Raw genomic sequence first — 22,257 nt, forward strand, 5'->3', positions numbered from 1 at the left:
AAGAGTTCCGCGTAAAACATAGAATATACAAATGTAGAAAGAGTAGTACTTCGAAACGGCTTCGTAACTACTGTTTCATTAGAAGAGAAAGAGTATTGAAATTATTACCCATACTAGACTTAAAAAATTAGAACACCATAAATGCAGCGCTCTAATTAAACCTAAATGATAGATATTAAAAATAATCGTGATACTATATTCATGTTGAAATGGTTAATATCAAAGAGTTCTGCTTTGAAATGACACAGTCGCTATTCCATCGAGGATGTGTAGTCACAGGTTGAAATGTCGCAATTGGGAGGCATAGAAGCTAGAAAAGAGGATGGTCACGCGTGGCACGGGACACGCGGACGCGTGACTTCCGGTGTGCCGCTCTATCTACTCGGAAAAGGGTTTCCATTGAATAAATTAAACGTATATAGCTATTGAGATCGCCCTCGGAACCAACGTTTTTACTGCTGAAACGAGGACAGGCTGTTAAAGAGCGGACGATCGCCAGCCGCGATTTTATCGGTTTACGAACGGCACAACGCTATCTTGGTTCCGATAAGATTAGCGAATCCACGAGTGTGAACTCATCGGATAAAGAGGGAGGGAGAGAGAAGGAGCGAGAAAAAGAACGAGACCGTACAAAAGGACCTTCGAGGCGGCGTGAACTCGCCGGACAAGCCGTGACTAATAATCTCCGGGAGGCTCCTTCGTGCACAATAATTAATTTCCCAGATCGTTGATCAACGATCGAGGGGGCAAGGCTTTCCTTTTTCCCGCGTGAGTTATCTTTCTTTTTTACTCGCCTATCGCTGTATCGGCCGCGTGGGAGTAAAGGGTGCAGCGATCCGCAGCGCGGAAACTTTTTAATTCCATTAAAATACGCTGGACACACGAGGAATTTCGTGTTGCCGGAAAATACGATTCTGTGAAATTTCTGTCTTTTTCTTTTTTTCTTTCTTTAACGAAAGGTAGTAACGAAGCGACATGGCATTTCAGCATACGACCGAGAACATAACTCATTTGAATTATCTTTTATTTATGCGATTTACAATGTTTTATGGACAAAAGTATTATTTTAAAAAGATTCGACGATACTTTTGAAAGATAATTTACTGTCCAATATTCGCGAATTAATTACAAATGTTGCCTACACAATATTCTACAACTATCCGTGGAACAGGACAGTCAGGTAGCTTGTGATTCATAGAATTCTCAACAACTTTACTTATTTTATTACGAAACTTGGTACTCTTGCGCAACAGAATTTATTATCACCGCTAACCTGTAACATGTAACGTATAAAATTTCCCGACAGATATTAGTCCAATTAAATTCACTGCAAGCCTCTGACCGTACATTCGTAAAAAATCATCTGAGAAGCGATTGAAATGCCAAAACCAACCTCCATCAACCTCAGCCTGCTCGGCTGAGTAGGAAAACAAACACGGCTGGATAAAAGCACGTTAGAACGAAACGAAGCCGCGACTGCCAGCGTCCCCTCATCGAAGCGATAAAATCTAGCGAATATAATTAGCCGCTCGTCCAGATATCGTTGGTTAATTTGCATGACTGAAGTTAATCCTTTGATACAACGTCAACCAGAGGGACAGACCACCATTAACAACGTACCCTTCGACGGCCACCACCTCGTGCCACGTGTGCACAACCGCGGCTATACTCGCAGGTTATGTTTCTACTGGAAGGAAAGGAAAAGGATGAGAAGGAGGTGGTGTAGTTGTAGCGAATGGTGGTGGTTGGTAAAGGAGAGGAACGAGAGGGAAGAGTGGCGGCCGCTATGCGCCGTCGTGTATCGAAGTAGCAAGTGTCGGCCCCGTCGGCTACGCCCATATAAATCCTCGGTTACCTAGTCGCTTTACGAGATACAATTATTTACCGAGACCGACCAGGCTACCTTATTTAGTCCTAGTTAACTCACCGCCGGATGGCAGAGGATCCGATTGATCAGCCCCTCTCCCTCTTCATCGCTTCGCCCCCGCCTTTGTCTCCACGCCGTATCACCTTTTTCGCGCGCCCATCCCCCACCGATCCCATTTATTATACCATTCCGCTACTTCCTGCCATTCCACTCCTGCTTTTGTGGATATACATAGTTGAGGAGTCTCTTTACGGTATCTAGCGACACGATCCTCTCGGTAGTCGAAATGATCAACTTCGCTTTTTATCTGTTCTACAAATTCATCGTTTGTATGTATGATCATTTATTAATGTTCAATTCTCAGAACGTAAATCGCTTGTTCTCATAAGTTCGTTTGTCGCAAAAAAGATGGTATACAAGTAGTAAATAAATTCGAAGACACATTTTGAAAAATAGGGTAACGTCATCGCTTTCTCCTTATTCCACTTTTGGAGTTGACCAATGTGACTTCGGAATAGAATAGTATAGAAAAGTAAGAGAGATAGAGAGAGAGAGATTTTATTTTACAAGAGTATACTTCTTCGATTTTTACTCCAACAACAGAGTAGAATTCCCATAATGAGAATGATAAAAGTACCGTTAAAGAGCGTAAAACATATTATTAGAATTGGTAGAGCTAGGCTATCTACAAATCTCAAGTTTTAAGACAAATTCACCAGCTAAATAAACCACGCATCTGCCAATAACGTTAAGACTTCAAAAATAATAAAGTCCAATTGTAGTTCCACAATATTCGTCAGCCTGATCCACGAATCCATAGCTTTATCGCCACCAAATACACACTATTCCTCTTATCGTCAGAACGTACCGAAATGATTCATGCCACGAACTAACAAGCGCAATCGTTCCTATCATACACGGCAGAGATATCAACGAAACATCGAGGAATCAATTGGCTACAGCGCCCCAAGAATACCACCCATGAAACACATCGCGCCACTCGGAAATCGAGCAAATTGAACAGCATCGACAAGTGATCCCGCGAATCAAGCCGACTTCGCGTTTCGACCGTAACGAATACATCCGGAAGCCAGTGTCGGTAAGGCATAAATTATTTTAACGCGTCGAGGTGGAAGAGCGAGCGAACGAGCGAGCGAGCCCGAGCGATCGAGAGGGAGAGAGAACGTCCACGCGACGTGTCTCGCGCGTTTAACCTATCGACGCGGCGTATCTAGCGGACGTTAATTGCGCCCGAGCAATAACGTTGTTATAACGAGTATCGCGCACACTGGGTACCGGTGTGCGAGAGAGCGTTCGAAAGCGCGCTCGCGAGCGAGCGAGCGAGTTGCACGCGCGCGCGCGCGCCAGAGAGCCACACGGTGTAACGTTGCCGGTTCGCTCCAACTCGCCGCTTGTAAATCATTCTCGCCGCTTAACCTGACATTAGCGTGACAGGGTGTTATCCGGGCTCAGTCATTTTAGCATATGGTTAGCAGATGCCACTGGACGGAGCGGTTTCTTTTCCTCCTTTTTAATGGACCGGCGCGGAGTCGTCGATAATTTTCACGTGTAAACGCGCCCTTCGCGTCTCTCCGCGAACCGATCGCTCACGCGTCCATCTACCAACTGGATATCGTTCTATCGCGACCGAGAAACGAGGTTGGACTTCGTGTTAGGATCTAAGGCAGTTGCATTTTAGAATTGAAATTACGTATAGGACGTTAAAGCAGAAAGTTACGCATTGCCAAGGCGGAACGTTGACATGACGATTCTTGATAGATACGACAGAAGCGTACATCCTGTTAATGGAACGAACGTGAAATTTTCTTGTTCCCGTTTCAACAGCTTTTTTATCTAGTTATTGAAAAGACAAAGTTTCGATCTCATTCATTTTTACAAAGATACTTCACGCCAGAACATGTTCTTAATTGCTATCTTAATTACTTTAGAGACCCTGGAGTACTTGAAATATCATAAACACTAGTCTTCAATTAGGTTGAGACTTATAATTATAAGCTTTGCCAGAATTTTCATTGAGATACCTCGAAATCTCATCGGAAAATAAACATAGGTATTTCTATTTAACGATGAAGTAAGGAACGAATGATCGGCACCCAACGAGCAATATTAGGTGAATATCACGTGAATAGCTTTCTATGTATATTTTATTCCGGGACACGTATCCAATACAAAAATCGCGATAAACGTATCGCCATATGATACTCGTCTAAAAGGTTATTCAGGAGTAAAATTCGACGGAAAGAATCGGTTACACTGGCGTTATTGTCGATGGATAAATGGCCGATCTCTAACAGAGCAGAAGGGCAGAGTTTCGAAAGCCGGAGACTAGCTGCTCTAAACAAAGAGCTTTACAGCCATATTTATAGTTGTCGTAAAACACTACGCAGATTGCTAACCTTCGTTCAACGGGCGGTTGTGCTCTCCCTTCTCTCTGTACCTCGTTCCCCGTTCTCCTTCTTTATTCCTTTCTCGTTACTCCCTGCTCTTCCCTTCTCATTCCCCGTGGACCACGATGTATCTCCACAGCTCTTGGTTCCCTCGTTCCTTTCCTTCCTTCGTTCGCGCTTCGTTCTATGCGATCATCCGCCAGCTTTCTCTCGCTCTTTATTACAACTCCACCTCCTTTCCTCTTTCTTCTCCACTGACTCGCGTTCACCAAAGCTCTGTCCCTCTTGTTTTCGACCACGTTCCCTTCATCACCCCTTTTACGCTCTGCGTTTTTCAATCTCCGTGTCGTTCTTCCCGTTCCTCGACCTCGCGCCGACCATTTTGGTACCGAAACATTTTCGACGTTTCATTCTTTCGTCCGCCGAACGAAATTTTAAATCGGGTTATAAATTATGCTCTTTTAGTCCTCTATAAATTATCTTGGAATTTCTGTAAGGGTACTCGGTCGAATTTAGTTATCGCTGACATCGTTATTACACTCGTGAATCTCTTTCAGATTCGATTCTTCGTCCATCGAATGAAAGTTCAGGTGAAATTTTTGACGTTCTTCATCTATTAACAGTCTGTTAAATCGTCCTCAAATTTCTCCAGAGATTTTCAGTCAAGTTCTGTGGTCTCTGCCATGGTTATTGCACTCGTGAACCGTTGGAAATGCTGCAATTAGCGGTCGAGGATTGATTGGAACACGGGCGTTCCCTTCTCTTCCCGTAACCGGTGCTTTTTGCCCCGCTCGATCGGTCCTTAGAAATTTCTTGTTTCTCGGGAGAAGCTCCGTGGAGTTGTACACTCGGTTCTTTCTCTTTCCACCGAGACAAGAGTTCGACGACGGTCTTCTGGCGTTAATTGACTGGAGAGCCGTACGGTCGAGCGACTTTGTTTGACGAAAATCGTTTCGACAGAGTCTCGGAAACAGGCAGGACAAACCTGAATCGTAACCACGGGCCCGAGAAGGAAACCGGTATTTTTGGTGGGCATGCCTTATTATCATACGCGCCTTTTGCTTTTTCATTCTTTCGCGGTGGCGCGATTTCTTCTTTTTCTTTCTCCCTTCGTGTTCTTTTCTTTCCTTCGTTTCTTTTCTTTTCTTCCTTTTTGCTTTATTCTTATTCATTCTCGGCACGTCGAATAAAAACACGCGTCGTAATACGTTAATGCGTTTATTAGGGTACTATAGGCGGCAATTAGACGATCCGCGATATTATAAAAGCGTAAAGAGTGTCGTCGCGCGCCTTTACAAATGGAATTTTACGATGAACTGAAGTTTATAGTCGGAGAATCCTCTTCCTGCTTATAACGATTCCAATTTATTGCGATTGAAGCACTCGTGATATCGCGGCTAAATGGGCCTACTAATTTCCTATAAGGTTTTATAGGACGTGGTCAGCACCGTTTTGTTAATTAATTTTCGTCTTAACCAGATATGTTCGCCATGGACTCGAAACTATCATTAAATAACAAACGAGCTCGATGGTATATATCACTTAAGTTTCTCGTTTCTATTCCTATTGATGTTACTTCTGTACATTAGTAACATTTTCTCTGATGAAACTATTTTCCACGATCCTACTTATCTCTAACATAGAAATAATTGAAAGAATGAAAAAGAAAGAAAAAACGGGCAATCTGAGAATATAAATGTAAACCAGATATTTGCAAAAAATCTAAGCTTTCACTGATTGCGAATTATCGTGCTACCCATTTATAAAAGGGCAGATTAAATAAAAAGAATCGATGAAATTCAAAGAGATAAGATATAGATACAGTATAAGTAGATTAAGATAATATTGTAGTACCACAAAATCCCATTTATTCGCAGGCTATAATATTATGATGAAGCTAGAATCGCAGCATGATATAAAACTAAAAAGTTTAACAACATTTAAAATAAAAATCTTCGTTAACATTTAATACAAATTTTCATGAAGAAAAATATACATATACCTGCTATTTTCGCTAGGTACACCTGTAACGTATTCTATAAATGAATTTCCAAAATTATACTACTCGTTTCTAAAATTATTTTTAATTGTCAATTTCTTAAATGTCGCTCCATCCACCAAACAAATTTTCCGGCCAAATATAACATTCGTCTCGACCTGTGTAACATCATCCCGTAGCGTATACGAGTTCACGCTGGAAGACACGTGCTCGACCGAACCAGGAAACGCGGTCGCGGAGCCACGGTGTGTACACAATGAATGAATCTCTTCCTTTAAATAGCGTTAATGTTTATCCATGATGCAACTAGGCGCGCGTCGCAGTCGCGCACGCTCGTAATAAGTTATTCAATTCCGGCTATTATTAATCTTGTCGAGGAATACCGTTCTCGTGTAAACAGCGCGCGTGCCGTGCGTCGTCGTGCGATAATAGTCGCGATCCTGCTACGCGACACTGTTAAACGACCATCTTCAGTTTCCTTCGCGCGAAACTCATCTACCAACTTCTTGCGTACGCATCCTTCTGCATTTCTCATCTCCCCCCTCCTCCGTTTTTTCATATGTACAATAGTTTCATATTCACTTCATGTATATGCATCGATCAATGAATTAATCGTCCGCATCGTAGTTATTGCGGAATAAATTCTGAGAACCGCAAATGCATCGCGAAGTGTTTTTTGGAGAGGTTCACTGCGCCAATGTTTAATGTTTGCTTATTATAATACGACTAAAACGCCACATTGAATAAATTAATAAATTGCCATATTTTATTAAAATTGCTTTTTTTTTAAATATGAATAAATGTCATATCTCACGTATCCTCTTATTATGAAAAGGTTGAGAAACATTGATTTAGAGTATATCGAAGTCGAGATACTGAGAAGAGAAATTAGAGAACCGGGAACTGAAAAAAACTGATGAAACTTCGCGTGCAAGTACAGCGAGTCGTCAACCATAACACCCATTTTTGTTGCTACGATAACGCGATTTTGAAGGTTCAAATCACCTGCTCGAAGAACATGCAGAATTTTGAAAAAACGGAAAGTGGCGAATCTGGACTCTCTGAATTTATACCAAGCCGCTTTACTGAAATTTAAGCGACACTTGTCGTATAAAACACATTTCTATTCGTGAAAAGCGATAAAATCAGGAAAAGATGCTGCGAGATTCCAAAGATCGGCGCTTGAGATCGGTGGATGATCGAGTTGATGGCCTGAACGTCCATAAATCCGGAGCAATCGGGAATATCATGTCCGTATGTGACCTCAGTGAGGAAAGATACGATCCCTAGAGAGAAGATCGACCGACGATATACCGAGGAGTTGCGCGTCGTGCGAACGTAGCCGAGCTTATCTTGTTATCAGCGTTGATTGGATCACGCGATTACGCTGCTAGCTCGCGTCTACGCGTGGATTAGCGGCTGTGCAACACGGCTCGCGTTACTCGCGACGTCTCATTCGAATTTTCGCTACGATCCGCGACGATTGCAAGGATTCCACGGCGCGTGGACCGTCTCTGTGTATGTATGGCTCGATCTGCGGCGGCGGAAATGTTTGTTCACGCGATATCGCAACGCGCTTATCGCGGTACGCGAATGTTGAACATGTTTGTCGACGCACTCTGGCCCCGATGATAAGTCTGTTGACCGACTGCCTCTCGATATAGGTGAGAACGATGTGTGAATTCGTTTATCGTTGCGCATGTATAGGGCTAATTGTTGGAGAGTTCGTGAACTCTTTCTTTGCAGTAAAATATGTAGTAAGTACACATCGGAGGAAGGAGTGAAATATTTCTTGATATTGCCATTGAGAGATTAGAATCGAGGAGCTTTCTGGGAAAGCAGTTCATACGACAAAATCGAATACGTATCGAGCAAATTGCGTCGAAAGCTTTAATCCCAATTTTGTAATATCAACTACGTTTGCATGGATAATTATGATGGCTTTTAAACAACGTTGTCTTTTTTACTTGCGAAATGAAGACAAATTTCGTAACAATCCAACTCTGATTAATATTTTTTTAAGATCTTTTTTCAGAGAGCTTATGAACTATCTTTCTAGTATCGGATATCTACAAAAAATTATGACTTCTCAACTTTTTGTAGGAAATAGATGTTAATAATCATGTTATGCGTGTACAAATCTTTCAGACACTACCCTGTAAAAGGGTTAAAACAGGTGATGTTATTTTTCACTGGTAGAAAAAGGACTCCATTCCACCGCCAATTTAGATATGGCAAATTACTTATTCCAAATTGATCAAATATCACGTGTCTGTTGCGTGACACATTGTGTGACAACGCGAATCAAAGGACCCACGTGGTCAGCACGTGTCGCAGGTCAGGGACCGGATCTTTCGGCCTCCATCGAAAGCGGAAACCGTTCGAGGCAACTCGTGCTTATCGATCCTAACGAGAAGTCGACCGCGACGATCGAGATTCTACCGTATCGACAAGAAACTACGAGAGTCCCCTTTCTTTTCTCGATCAACAGGAACTTTGTTCTCATTCGTTTGAACGAACTCAGGCAACTTGGAATCCTAAACCGTGTTTGATAAAAGACGGTTTATCGTGAAACGCGGAAACTTAACTTTATAATTTATAATACGAAATGTAATTGCATATGGACTTGACACGTATTATTCTTCTACGCTTATTACTTCACGTAATAAAGATGTAAATAAAGTAAGTTGGACAATCTGTCTTGTTAGGATATAAAAAGAAATTTTCGTAACCTGAAACGACATATACACAAAAATATATACTTGTGTAATTTAAAGAAATAGTTGTCCGTAGTGCTAAGAATTTTCCAATTTTCTGTAATCCAGGTAGGAGAAGATATACCGACGGGACAATATTAACCATATTCTTAGAATTTCCTTTCCTAACTACTGTTAAAAAATAAAACTCTGTAACATAAATTGACTGAAAAGAACTCGCAATTATATAAATAAAAAAAAAGAATAAATAAATCCTGAATATACTAAATGCATCTGACCTATGAACAATAGCGCCCGTTCAAAAACTACAGCGTATCGTAGTCAACGAATAAAAATACAACGAGTAACCGAAAAAAAGGAAAAAGAAAAAGGGCACACGATAGAATATCGAGAACGCTCGGCGTCGATACATCGAATTTATGTTTCGCTATAAAATTTTTCAAAGTCCCGGCCATCTCGCGCACTATCCCATAGGCACGTTAAGCAAGATCAAACATATTTTCTCTCGGATCCTATCTCCGTTTCTTTCCCCCTGTCTGGCCCCGATTTTCTAGGAAAGCCTGGTTTTTAAGGGAAATTTGTTTAACCGTTTATAAAAGACGTAGGTGCAAGCACCACCGCGGGGTGTAGTTGGCCGAATCCATGGGGATGGGGCCCTCTCTTCTTGGGCAACCTCTTCGAATGCAAGAAGTCCGGCAGGTAGGCTCGTTAGCGAGCAGGTAGGTAGGTAGAGGCGAGTCAGGGTAGGTGTATAATGCTGACTGTAGTCGGTGTGTCTGTATTCATGTACCGGGTGTTCTGTCAGTTTCCGTCACAATGGAATCTCATCTTGATCCAAGAAGGGAGCTTGGAACCGTGAGGCTGATGTTTGACTTGGAAATAGTATATGTTTTGTGTAGACAGATCGGTGCACTGGGTCTCGGTTTACTTTATTTGTTTGTTTTATCGAAATATTCGGAGAGAGTAGAATATTCTGGTCTTGGGTTGCTTTCATATTTATACCGTCGAATAACGGATACGCGATTGCTTTCTACGCTGTCGTATCGCGTGGCATATTATGCCAATATATCGTACTTTATAGTAATTCAATTGCATTGTACGCCCAGGGTTATTGAAATCGAAATTAATATTCTTGAACGTAAGAGAGTCGAATAAGACAGGAATTTCGCAATTTCCTCGAGCGTGTTAGAAAACCCATGGCGAGTCTATTTCGAGCGGATTCCTGGTAAGAACGTTAAATCACGGATCGTCCAGGCTCCCTCTCCCTTCGTTCGGTAACAGGCCGATAGAGGATGACCGCCAATAATCCCGCGTCTCCTCTTATATTACAGCGGAAGTTGGCGTCGCTCTTTTAGGCTATCTATATCCTCGAATATTACGCCGACACCCGGTATACGGTGCAGAGCGTAAGAAATGGGTGGGTTAACTCCAAGAGGAGGCGAAGTAAGAAGAGAAAAGGAAGCAGACTGAAAGGGCGAGCGAGATTCGTGCGAGCGAACGAACGAGCGGGATAGTGGAGGAGGCGAGGAGAATCGAACAGAGATAGAGAGGCAGGCGTGAAGAGGATGGTAGGAGAGAAAGAGAGAGGAGAGAGAACTCGCTTGGGTGCCATGTGCATTGGTGAGCGGATACACACCGTCGCGTCGTAAGGTTCGGAGGGAAGGTATTCGGGCAAGTTCAGGGTGATGCAGCTCCTTTCCTCTCTCCCTTCTTCCCATTCTCCTCCTCTCTTTTTCTCGCGCGTTCGTTCACTCACTAATTCTCTATCGCGCGCATATATTCGCCTCTCGTTCTGGTACACGGTTACTCTAACCCACTCTCAATTTCTGTCCTCCTCCTCTCTTTCTCTTCCTGACTAACCGACTCTTCTGTCAATTTCTGGCCCTCTCTCTCGTACTCTCAAGCCCTTTCTCTCTCGTCTCGTTTCCTCTCTTCTCGCGTGTACACGCGTGTGTAACCGTATACAAGCGCATATGTACGCACGTGTATAAAGAGCATGTGTCTGTATGCGACCCGCGCGAACCCACCTCCTCCTCTGCCCTTTCCGCCTCTCAGCTCCGCGGCCGGTATCAGGGCTGCTCGTTTCGTCTCGTTTCGTTTCGTTTTTCGTCTCTGAGGATAAGCCTACGGTACGCTCGAGGCGATCTAGGCGCCCAACCGCCTACACGCGAACTCGTCAATTACTTCGCACAACGAGACACATCGTTTATGGTTCTCCCCTCGGTCCTTCTCGCTCCCGCCGCCTTTCTCCCTCCCTCTGGTTCACACGTTCGCGCTCTGTCTCACCCTCCTTCTCACGTTCGTTCACGCTTTCTCTCGTTCTGTCGCGCGCGCGACCGGCTTGCATACGATATTTGCAGCGAGGTGCAATCCGGAGGCGGAGGCAGTTTCCAAGTAGCGACAAAGTGTATATCGCGGTGGCGCGCGAGCGCTCTTTTCCGACCACGGAGAACGGCTGTGTCTCCCAACCGGCGGAAAATCGAAACCTCGAGGAAATCGTGAACCTGCTTCGTACCACTTGTGACGTGATTATTCCAGTTTTCTCGCTTTTATTTTCTCTCTTTTCCAGTGTGATCGTAGATTATTGGGTGTGTTATTATTACGCGCAAATTGCTCCATTAATAGGGCGAAGTATACAGTGTGTTAGACTAGAGTATAGGAAAGCAGTAACGTGGTTAAAAGTCATTGCCATTTATCTGCATGTAGCGTAGAGTGAACAATCAGGCTACGCCTTCTATCAGAGTTCAGCAATAAGGCGGCGAAGAACGAGAGATAATGTTCTACGCACGCATCGTATAAAGCTTTACGCTATCTTGCTAAAGTAAATATTATTCTTACATGAAAGTAGTCGACTGTGTGAACTGTGTAACGCAAAATCTAATTGTCGAGAATGTGCATTTGTTACTACGATATGAATGTATATTATGCTTCATTTATTTAATCACCTTCATAAACATACGAATTTACGTAAACGTCTAATAAAACCTATAGTCATAGAGCGTTAGTTCATTAATATTCTTAACTCATGAATTATTGAATGCAAAGCTGTTTAACAGATTAAATCACGATTTTCTAATCTCGTTTTACTAAGATTAGAACTGAACAGTTTCCTTTACTACGATGCAAACTTTTATTTCACGATATACGTACTAGGAATTTTCTGAACATGTAAATTTAAGAAATTCAGAATCGGAATAATGTAAGGCACCGGATATTCGACAACGGTTCGTGCAACGCTTCAATATTTGTCTTTAGTCGCAACGTCGACGCAGATAACGCGACTCGCGGAATTTCCTCTCGCTCGACGCTCTTTCGTAACTCATGGACAAGCCCGATGACGATTTTCTCCCACGATAACCGTCCGATTTCGACGACAGCCCGCGCGGCGCGGCGCGTCACGTCGCGCGATAATACACCGTATAAATATACTTAGTCATTGTTATGTCCAACGAGCCGTGCCTGATAATTAGCGGTAGTTAGGCTGTTGCACCGAACGAGCAACGAGCCAAGCAATCCGACGAATCTGCGTAATCGCTGGTCGAGATAACGCCCGGAAGATTTGTCAAGTCAATGTCCCGCGCATGCAACAGTCACGCGAATCTGAGAAAGCTGCAACGAGTTGATGAAAGTCGTATACAGGATGATTCTCAAAGCAGAGATCTCGAACGAGAAAGCCGTTGATTGAACATTGTTTCAATATCAAACACGATACTATTGGGTTGGCAACTAAGTGATTGCGGAATTTGTCATTAGGTGGTATTGACAAAATCCGCAATCACTTAGTTACCAACCCAATACCTATGTTTCGTACACGTGACTCTATTAAAGTCATTTATATGGAACGTTCGGTCGAAACAATTTTTATAATCTTTAAAATTATATATAATTTGTATTAATTTCAAAAAAAAACTTCAACGTTTAGATTTCTAAATCACTATTACATATTACGAATTGATTGATTTGCTACTATTTTACTACTCTGACAGTTCTAGTAATTTGCACCGTCAGTTGGAAGTTTATAAAAACAAGTCCGCAAAACTTGGAAAAATGTTTAGTATGAATGCATTATAATAGAAGAATTTTTACTCTGATATTCTTAATGCTGATTTCGAATGAGTGATGGAATTAAAAGCGATAGCAAACTTTTGGTCGATAATGTACAAACAATGCAAGCGAAATGAAATTTTTCATAGGAAATTTCGAGCATTTACATTGAAATAACTGCGAGCAAGAAATAAAATAAAGCATTTAAAAATTCCGCTGGCAGAAATGAATTAAAAATGCAACGTTTCGCGCTGTTTCGATCACGTTGTTACACGACACAAACCCGTCGTGTGAAATGTAATTAAAGAATGGCATAAAATTCGGCAGAAATAATGCTGATAAAATATCCGTGTATATATTAAAGTAGACATTGCCTGTTGCGCAGAAACGTCGATTTGTAATTTTAATTTCAAAGGAGGACGAAAAAGAAGAAGAGGCGGAGAGAGAATAATAAAAAGCCTCGGAGAATCCTACTACCGAAAAGCAGCCAATCTTCGTATTGATATTGAGATGTTTGCATTAAAATTCCGTGTAACCTGTATATCGTGCCCGTTTTGTGGTATTTTTATTTGTATATAATAATTTTCAAGTCATAGTTATCGCGTCGATCCGCGCACCGTCGAAAGACGCAATTTTAAACGCGTTCGTGCATTTCGAAATTAGCGGAGGATCGGTAGCACGCACCGGCGACGCGTCGAGAATGAGAAAGGCGAAGAATAGCGCGAAACGAAAGAGGATGGGAGAAGAAAGAGCACAACATTCTTCTTTACATTTACTGCTATTATACTGATACACATCGTTAGTGTACCTCAAGCCTGGCTCACGCGACCTTACCAAATTATAGCCAAAAATGTGGATCTTCCAATTGTTCTTCGTTAAAAGAGAAAAACGAAAGAAAGGAATGAAATAACGAGGAAAAAATTGTAAACAGGTTGTAGTCCTTGTTACACAAACCTAAGTAAATTCAATAGAAGAAACGAGACACGAGTGGCGCATATTTCGAGAAATATCCTTTGATATAAACCAAGACAAGTTCAACGGCCGATCCTTTGTAGAGCAAAACGCGTCTTAACGAGCGTACAAAAATACTCGCAGACCTTCGGCGGAGGAAAGATCGTACGAGTGTACAACGACGTTTAATGAATGGGGAAAAAATATCTGACGCATCACGCACCATTCAGTAGCGTGAACATCCTGTAGGAAAACTAGTTTCAGTGAGCGTAAGAAAAGAAAGCAAAAATGAAAAGGAGAAAGGGAAAATAAAGGAGTAAAAAGGAAGGAGAACACGAAAGAAGGAAGGGGTCCAGAGTGAAGTAATTGATGCCAAGATTAATCCCACCTCGGCCTCCTCTAGCCTTCCTCGAAGCACCATAATTAACCACTTAAGCGATTACGACGGATCCCGACGTAATATTTTGCACGTTCCCCCCTACGTTCCACGTCCGTCCATCGCGGGTGCAACGAATTCTGATCCGGCCGCGTTATTTGCACGTAATTGTACGTCACAGAAAGTGATTTTCGTGTCGTGCCACAAGGCTCGCCGCGCGTCGCTACCGTTCAGACAAGATAAATTACAATAATTTAACACTCCACGGATTCGTTTACACTCGTACGCGACCAACTCTCATTTTCTCTCTTTGTCCGTGCATGGATCTTCGACCACTTTGTTAAGGGGAAAATAAACAGGTATAGTTTTTATGACGACAACAAGTACACGAGGTTTAAAACAATTAGGGTTATCTTTTTAAGAATGTGAAATATATAGGTTCGAACGTTAAGGAAGGAAAAGCCCATGTAACCTCTACTTAACGATCGGAAAAGACGTATTTGCTTAACGTTTGATGTATCACGTATTTCATCGAGCGATAAATTCAATCTGTGCTTTTATTGCAACAATTTATACACCGTTCCAAGTAATTAGACTTTATTACTCGGTAGGGCAACCGCGGCGTGTAAATCAGCACGCGATTAAAATATTATTACGTTCTACGAGAAGAGGCACAATCTCTCTTTTTCTTTCCAAAGCAATATCCGATTTGACAGCGAGTAATTTTCGCGAAAACTATCGTCACGTCGATACATCGGGGCAGTTCAAACCGCCGCCACAATAAATTATCTTTCTTCGGTACAACTGCATTCGCCTGGCGTATAACAAACAAACGATTAACAAGATCTACGATAACTCGTCTTAAAGTGACAAGTGACCATCGATAAAGCCGCGATCAATATAATCGCAGTCTCCTTCGATTACCTCTTATCGCGTCAAGATTATCTGAAACCTCGAACGTCTCCCCGAGCAAATTCAATCGAGGGAAAAGGAAAAACTATTTCTTCTAATCATTTGTAATCAACTTGATTTGTCGAGTAATCGAGTTTATAAGAGAATGAAAATTGTACTTGAAAACGTACTTACGAAAATTTAACTTGTACGTACGACTTGAATTTTAGCAGCGTCATTTAATAACTATGAAATGGCAATAACAAATGAAAAAACTCGACATAATTTTAAACGAGATGAGAATTGTATCTTTTGCTTGTACGAACGATTTGAACGATTTGATTGTAACTATCGAAAGAACACGACGCTCTCTGCAAAAGCAGAAATATTAGAAAAAGAAAAATTTAAAATATTCCACGACGCGCTTCTTCTAAATCCTTTGATCGCACACTCTAGGTGCCTAGCTTGGATATTAGAGGTAAGTCGTTGGAATCACAGTAACTCGTTAAAGTGTTTTGGCAACACGGTGACAGCGTGTACGGCGTCACACGACATCGATTTGTCAGTGACAAAGTCCAGCCGGGAGGAGGACAGTACCGAGAGAGAGAGAGAGAGAGAGAGAGAGAGAGAGAGAGAGAGTATGTATGCGTGTCTATGAGAGAAGAGAGAGAGAGAGAGAGAGAGAGAGATTCTGGCGCGTTTCATTGTATATACCCGTTGCGCTAACGAGTTACAATTTGTTTCAAACCTGTCGCGAGAATAATAGCGTTCCGTAAACTTCGGTCAATTTCCCCCGGCAAATTGGGATTAACTTTGCCCGCGGTTTCTCGCCGAAAACCCTTTTCGCTTTTAACCAACGCCAATTCGATTTCGCTCATCCTCCGGCCCCACCCTTTACCCCTCGTGTTCGCCTGCCGATTACTTTCTGTTCTTGCGATTACTCTTCCCTCTGGCCGTGTGATGTAACGCGAAATTCGAACAACAAAGAGTGGAGAATATTGTACGTGATAATAAAAGAAACATCAAAAAGTAAAATACTAAAAAATTATCTACTCTATATGATTAAAAGATTCTACATATCGCTTTGAAACTCAAGAAAATGTTTTTCCATCTTTGTTTTTTCTCTTTTTCTTTTACTCGTTGAATTATACATGTTTCAACATACCGTGAAAAATTAAACGATACTACATAGGTCATTTTAACTAAGGGAAGGTGTACATTATGGTTACATAGAATTGTAGACGATGAAAGGTTTGACTATGACGGCATGTGAAGAATTTTATGTACATTTCGATTTATTTATCGTAGCTATAGTCGTCGTGATAGTATCCACCGATAGGAAATGTCAACAATTATACGAGGTTTCAAGATCTGAAGTATTTATTTGCAGTTCAATTTAATCGTATTAATATTTGCTATTCTAGTAGCTTTAAAGCTTGAAATACGCATAAATTGCGGCTAACATCCTTTGTTCCTAACTTGTGAAAATTTCCTTCATTTATTCTTCCTTAAAATATTATACACAGCCAAAGAATCGTAACAGTCGAGAGATAAAATAAGAATTTCGATTCCGCATTTCTAGAGAAACAAATTTCTACAAATCATAGACAGTGTATCAAAACCAAACCTACCGAGAGTTTCGATAATTATTCTGGACGAGCGAAAATTACGAAGAAGAGGATCGAGAGACGACAAAGTTTCAAGCGTGTCGGAACGTTCTCCCGAGAGTTTCAAACCAAAGGGGAACAAAAGAGAGCGTTGTGTCTGAAATTGGTCGATAAATGGCTTCGAAATTTTCAGTGCGCGATACGAAGCGAGAGCACACGATGTTTATTGCCGTTTCCGCGAACCCGAACGTCATCTTACTTGAAAGCAGCGGAAAGAAAACAGTATCGTATGCCCTTGTAAAAACAGCAACAGAACCGCGGGCTCGAGTTACTCTTTCTTGGAAACGATCGACCTCCGACAAAAAAACCGCACGTTATCACACGAAATTTTTACGTTTGGGTAATTCGCTAGGTACAAGAGTAAGTTCGAAAAAACAACGCAACTCCCTGCCATAAAAACTATGAATGAAAGGACAACGCGCAAGGTTAGAATACATCGACAGATAAAGAAACTTGAGAAACCCACTCGCAAGATTCATTCATGCGTTTCTACGCACGTGTCATGTATGTAATTCGGAACATCCATCCAAGAAACTACATATTTTATTCTCTTTATGGATAAAGTCACGTCCATTTAATCTGTCGGCTGAATTCTTTTCTTAACGCTGCGCTGTTCCTCATGTATGTACCAAATATTTTCAGATTACTGTCGAAGTATAAGGCGACGCATGTACGTATATCGCGAGAAATTAATGCCGCTTTGAAAGAGTATAAATTATGGACAAAGTATTATTAATATCTCCAACACTTCGTTCCAAAATGTTTACTATTTTTTATATTTGCACGGACTGTGAAAACCGTATTCGTAGAGTTTAATTTTTTATATATTTCTCTGTTATTACTACTACTCTACTATTCATGACAATAAACGATAATCGAAATAAAATTTATGAAACTTCAACGCTTATGTCTTTGTACGGATCTTCGCTGTTTATTGAAAAATTGCGTCAGAGTTTAGGTGTCACGAAATTTCTCGCGTCGAACGCGTGCAGATGATGCATGCGTGCGCGTTGTTTCCGCTGGGAGCGCGCCAAAACGGAAATGAGAAATACGCGCGCGTTTTCGTTTTTAGTCAAGCGGCCACAATAAACGATAATACGTAGCAGGCTCGTTAATCTCGTTCAACGATCGGAACACGACTAGATTGTTAATCGTCTAGCTAGAGTTTAGAGAAACGGCGCGGCGAGAATGCTCCTCCGACAATTTCAGCCGTCTATTACGGCGGCGGGACCAGACTAAAGGCGTCTAAATTATCATTAGGACGTAAAAGCGATTTGCCACAAGTAGATTACGTTACCAGATCGTAAGATAACCACCTACAATGACGTTAATTTATATGAATCAGGGCCCTGCCCCTGCGACACGCATAAAATATCATAACGCGTTATCAGATTTCATAGGCGAGTGAAACTGGGCGCGATAAACGTCCGACGGGACGAATAACGTCCGACGACATTCGACCGTGTCGTATTGTCGATCAATCTTCCTTTGTTTCTAATTCGTTCTTCGTGACTTCGTGACAATTCTCCATTTTTGTACATGCAACATGTGTACGCAACGATTTGATAGCTTAAATTACATGTTAAATTGTACGGCGTTATATGTACGTATATAATATAGCGAATGTATTAATCCAGTAAATTTCATTCATTTACAGTCCAACGTATACATATACTAATTTAAAGTAAATTACAGCATTTACAATGAGATTTAAACGTTTGTTAGTAGAAACAGAATATATAGATTTATTAGAAATAACAGTCACTTTATATTTGCCAACTTCTGTCTCTGTTTCACATTGACTGAATTTTCTTAACCAAATTGACGACTCGATCAAATCGCTATTAAAAGTCAGTGCGCATATTCTCTAGACTTTTCTCTCACCATGGCATGTGCGCTTTGTAATCTCCTACTTCTCTAAAAACGAGTAGCTGCGTTTATCCTAAACTTCGGTCGTTAAAAGTTACACGGAAAACGCTTAGTCACGATACAATTTAAAAAGTTATCATAGCGTTCTTGTATCACGATCCGGTATCTCGTATCGCTAAATATTTATCTGATACTAGCGCGAGACAATTGTAACGGAAGGGGAAGATCATCGGTATAGTTCCTTAGCGTAGACAACAAGAAAGAAAGATACAATAAATAAGACTCACCGAAAACGGGGCTGAGGTCGGATCTCGCTGACGTCTTGCCCGTCGTCGCGTAACTTCCACCGGCGAGCGAGCCCTTTTCCTGTAAACACACGCATGCACTTAATGGCGACGTCCTTATGCTGTCACGATCGAGTGGGTGGATCAAAGAAGAAGATACGTTGCACACGACGATCAAACAGAAAGAGAGAGAGAGAGAGAAAGAGAGGGAGAGAAGAATGACACGTTGTGTTATGCACAGGTAAAACTCTATCGTAACGACAACACGATATCTGTTGTACGATAAAGTAGAAGAAAAAAAGAGGGAGAATTTTTTAATCTCATCGACACGCACCTCAGACTCCGTGAGGTCGATGAGGGAACTTTTCTCCTCCGTGAGGTTCTCGGAGGACCTCTTCTCGTCCTCGCCCTCATCCTTGAAGACCTTGACCTCGTCTTCGCTGCCGAGATCGTCGCCGCCGCCGCTGCTGCTCACGTGCGGCATTATTGCTGGCCGAGCGACGGCCACCGTCTTTCCTGTCTTCGTCGTTCGGCGACTTAACACAAGAGGTGTGTCCGCCTCGAGTAGCGGACCAAGGAGAGGTTAGGCAGCCGATACGGCCGACGCGGGAGTTTCGAAAGCCGGTCCTCGACGTGCCGGCTGCGAATCGTTCAACACACGACGTTCAGAATAGCACACTAAGCGACGAGCGAACAACAAGCGGAAACAAAACTCGACGAGAAGACGGTGGTCCGAGAGAGGAGAAGACGACGCACAGCGACAGGCAGATTCTTCTCTCTTCTCAACAAGGCTGCTACAATCCGTCGGAACGGGGCTGCGCTGCCTCTCTTTCTATCACGGACTGCGTGCTCCTCTGTCACGCGCGCACGAGACTACGCGACGAAAGAACGCCACCGACGCGACAGACACTTCCTCCCTTCGGTACTTCTCTGTGTCACTAGTGCCGCACAACAACGAACAATACGATGCGAATGACGCAAGGACGACAGCACAGAGCACACAGAGAACGGTTCACCGTCACCGTCACCTTAGCCTCCACCACCGTCGCCACCGTCGTCGACGGAGGAGGTTAGGCTTCTATATATTTGAACGCACACTTTTCTTTTCTTTTGCTTGATTTCTGCTTTCCTTTTTTCCCCTTCGACGTGAGGGGCACAAAACGAGAACGTAGCACCGTAAGTATAAAAAAAAGAACGCCGCCGTGAGACGAGATCGGAACACGACTAAAAACGCACCACCAGTCAAAACACAAAGACGCGAGGATAGGGTAGTAATCTCGATGAAACGAATATCACCGATGATCATCGACGAGACACGCAAAAGAGAGAGAGAAAGAGATGTATATCACCGTGAACGACAAACGCGGGCCGACAACGAGCCGAAGGTTTAACGGCCGACGCGCGTTTACTCGCGTATTAACCGAAACGTAATCTCGGCGAAGATACGAGGACCGCGTGGGAAGGCCGGCGCACACAAGGGAGGAGAGAAGGAGGTGCGATATACACACGGCCGGTGGAAACGAGGGGACAAGGAAGAGGTAACGATGGAACGTGTGTGATGTAGGTTGAGTCGTGTGTAGAGTGGTCCCTGGACCCCGTGGTGTGTGTCGTATTTAGCGCGCGCGCTGCCAGCAACTTTCCGTGCGTTGTCGTCGTGTACGTATACGTGTTGTAGGTTTTTCCTCTCTTTTTCTTTCGTTTATTGCGTGCACCAGGCGCATAGTCCGCGCGCCACGTATCCGCACGATGGTGGCCACGATGCTTTAGCGAGCGCGCGATCCTGCTGCTGCTCTTGCTTCGATTCCGTATGCAGGTAAGTACGAAGAACACGCGCGACGACGAGTACGGCACCACGACGACGGTGACGACGTTGCTGCTGTTCTTGCTGTTGTTGTTGACGGTGCACGCGCCGGACGGCCATCGTGCCCGTGGTTAGGTCCCGAGGTGCGTGTTTGCGTATCTCGCCCCGACTCCGATGGCTCGATGTGCTCTGCCTGGATGCTCGGTGCCGACTGCCGGTCACAGTGAGCTCGGGCGGGCGGCTCTCCCACGCGACGACCAATCACGACGCCGGATTCACCGCCGCGGCTTCCCTCACCGACGCGCCACCTCACTCCCACCCTCACCCCCCGCGAGGCCACGACCGGCCAGTCATGGCAGGCAAGGCGGCGAACCGACTCCACCCGAACTCACTCGAATTTACCCGAACTCCTAGTACCGTCTTCGTCGTGGTCGTCGTCGTCTTCGTGATCGTCGTCTTCGTGATCGTCGTCGTCGTCGCCGTCGCTGTCGTCGCCGCCGCCACCATCGTCGCTGCTACCGCCACAGCCACCGCCACCGCCACCGCCACCGCCACCACCGCCGCCGCCACGGCTGTTGCTGCCACCGCCACCACCACCGCTGCTGCTGCTGCTCCCACCGCCAGTGCCACCACCGCCACCACCGCTACCGTAACTCCTGCGTGCCGTTTTCGTCGTGCGAGAGGACCAGCTACGATCCTCCTATCTCCCCACCTACCACACGCAAAGACTTATATTCTAACAAACAATAAGCAAAACGTTTATCTTCTATTAAGTTCCACTTAAGGCCGTCCGATTTGTCGTCGAGCTTTTTTCTCCTATTCGTACTATGCCATTTCTTTTCACCGACGGGTAGTTTGCGGTTGTTTTTTAGTGGACATACAATCCGTTGGTTTCCTCTTTTATTTAATTATTAAGGTTTTATTATCGACTATGTAGACACGAATTCCGATCTTATCTACGAAGAATTTCTTGTTGCTTAATTAATCTGGAAGAAAAAGAAACGCACATTGATATGCCGCATGAGCCAGTACTACCAACTTTGAAAACCATAATTTATTATAATTGAAGACGTACATAAGCGAGTTTCCGATACTGTCGATGGTGAATGACTTTACGCGAGGTGCAAATTCTCCTATGTTATTCGTTCTACCTAGGAATCTTTCCTCCGGTCGGGGAAACTCGTTTGTGAATTTTTCTTCGATCCCGGTTGCGCGTTTCAAAGTCAACCCTATAAATTATGCGTCCTGTTAAAGTAACCTTTTTATTCTGTTCGGTGACGCCTCTTTCTCCTTTCTTTCTCTTTAGAGGCGAGCGTGGAATTTCAAGAAACGATTCCACGTGTAATGTCATTTTTCTTGAAAATAAAAGTGTGGCGTCAAAGC

At 43.3% G+C, this 22,257-nt stretch overlaps 1 protein-coding gene across 1 annotated transcript in view; it reads right to left on the bottom strand.

The window, feature by feature from the left end:
- LOC126914329 (protein pangolin, isoforms A/H/I/S) overlaps window positions 1–21,366 on the bottom strand; it is a 283,816-nt gene extending 262,450 nt beyond the window's left edge. The window contains exons 1-2 of the mRNA XM_050718118.1: window positions 19,408–21,366; window positions 19,077–19,155 (exon numbers count right to left, since the gene is read on the bottom strand). Coding sequence (XP_050574075.1) covers window positions 19,077–19,155; window positions 19,408–19,557 — 229 coding nt within the window. The 5' untranslated portion in view covers window positions 19,558–21,366. The remainder of the gene's footprint in view (window positions 1–19,076; window positions 19,156–19,407) is intronic.
- Window positions 21,367–22,257: the final 891 nt, after the last annotated feature.

Source organism: Bombus affinis, chromosome 3 (genome assembly GCF_024516045.1).
Source record: "Bombus affinis isolate iyBomAffi1 chromosome 3, iyBomAffi1.2, whole genome shotgun sequence".
In the NCBI taxonomy this organism is placed as follows: Eukaryota; Metazoa; Arthropoda; class Insecta; order Hymenoptera; family Apidae; genus Bombus; species Bombus affinis.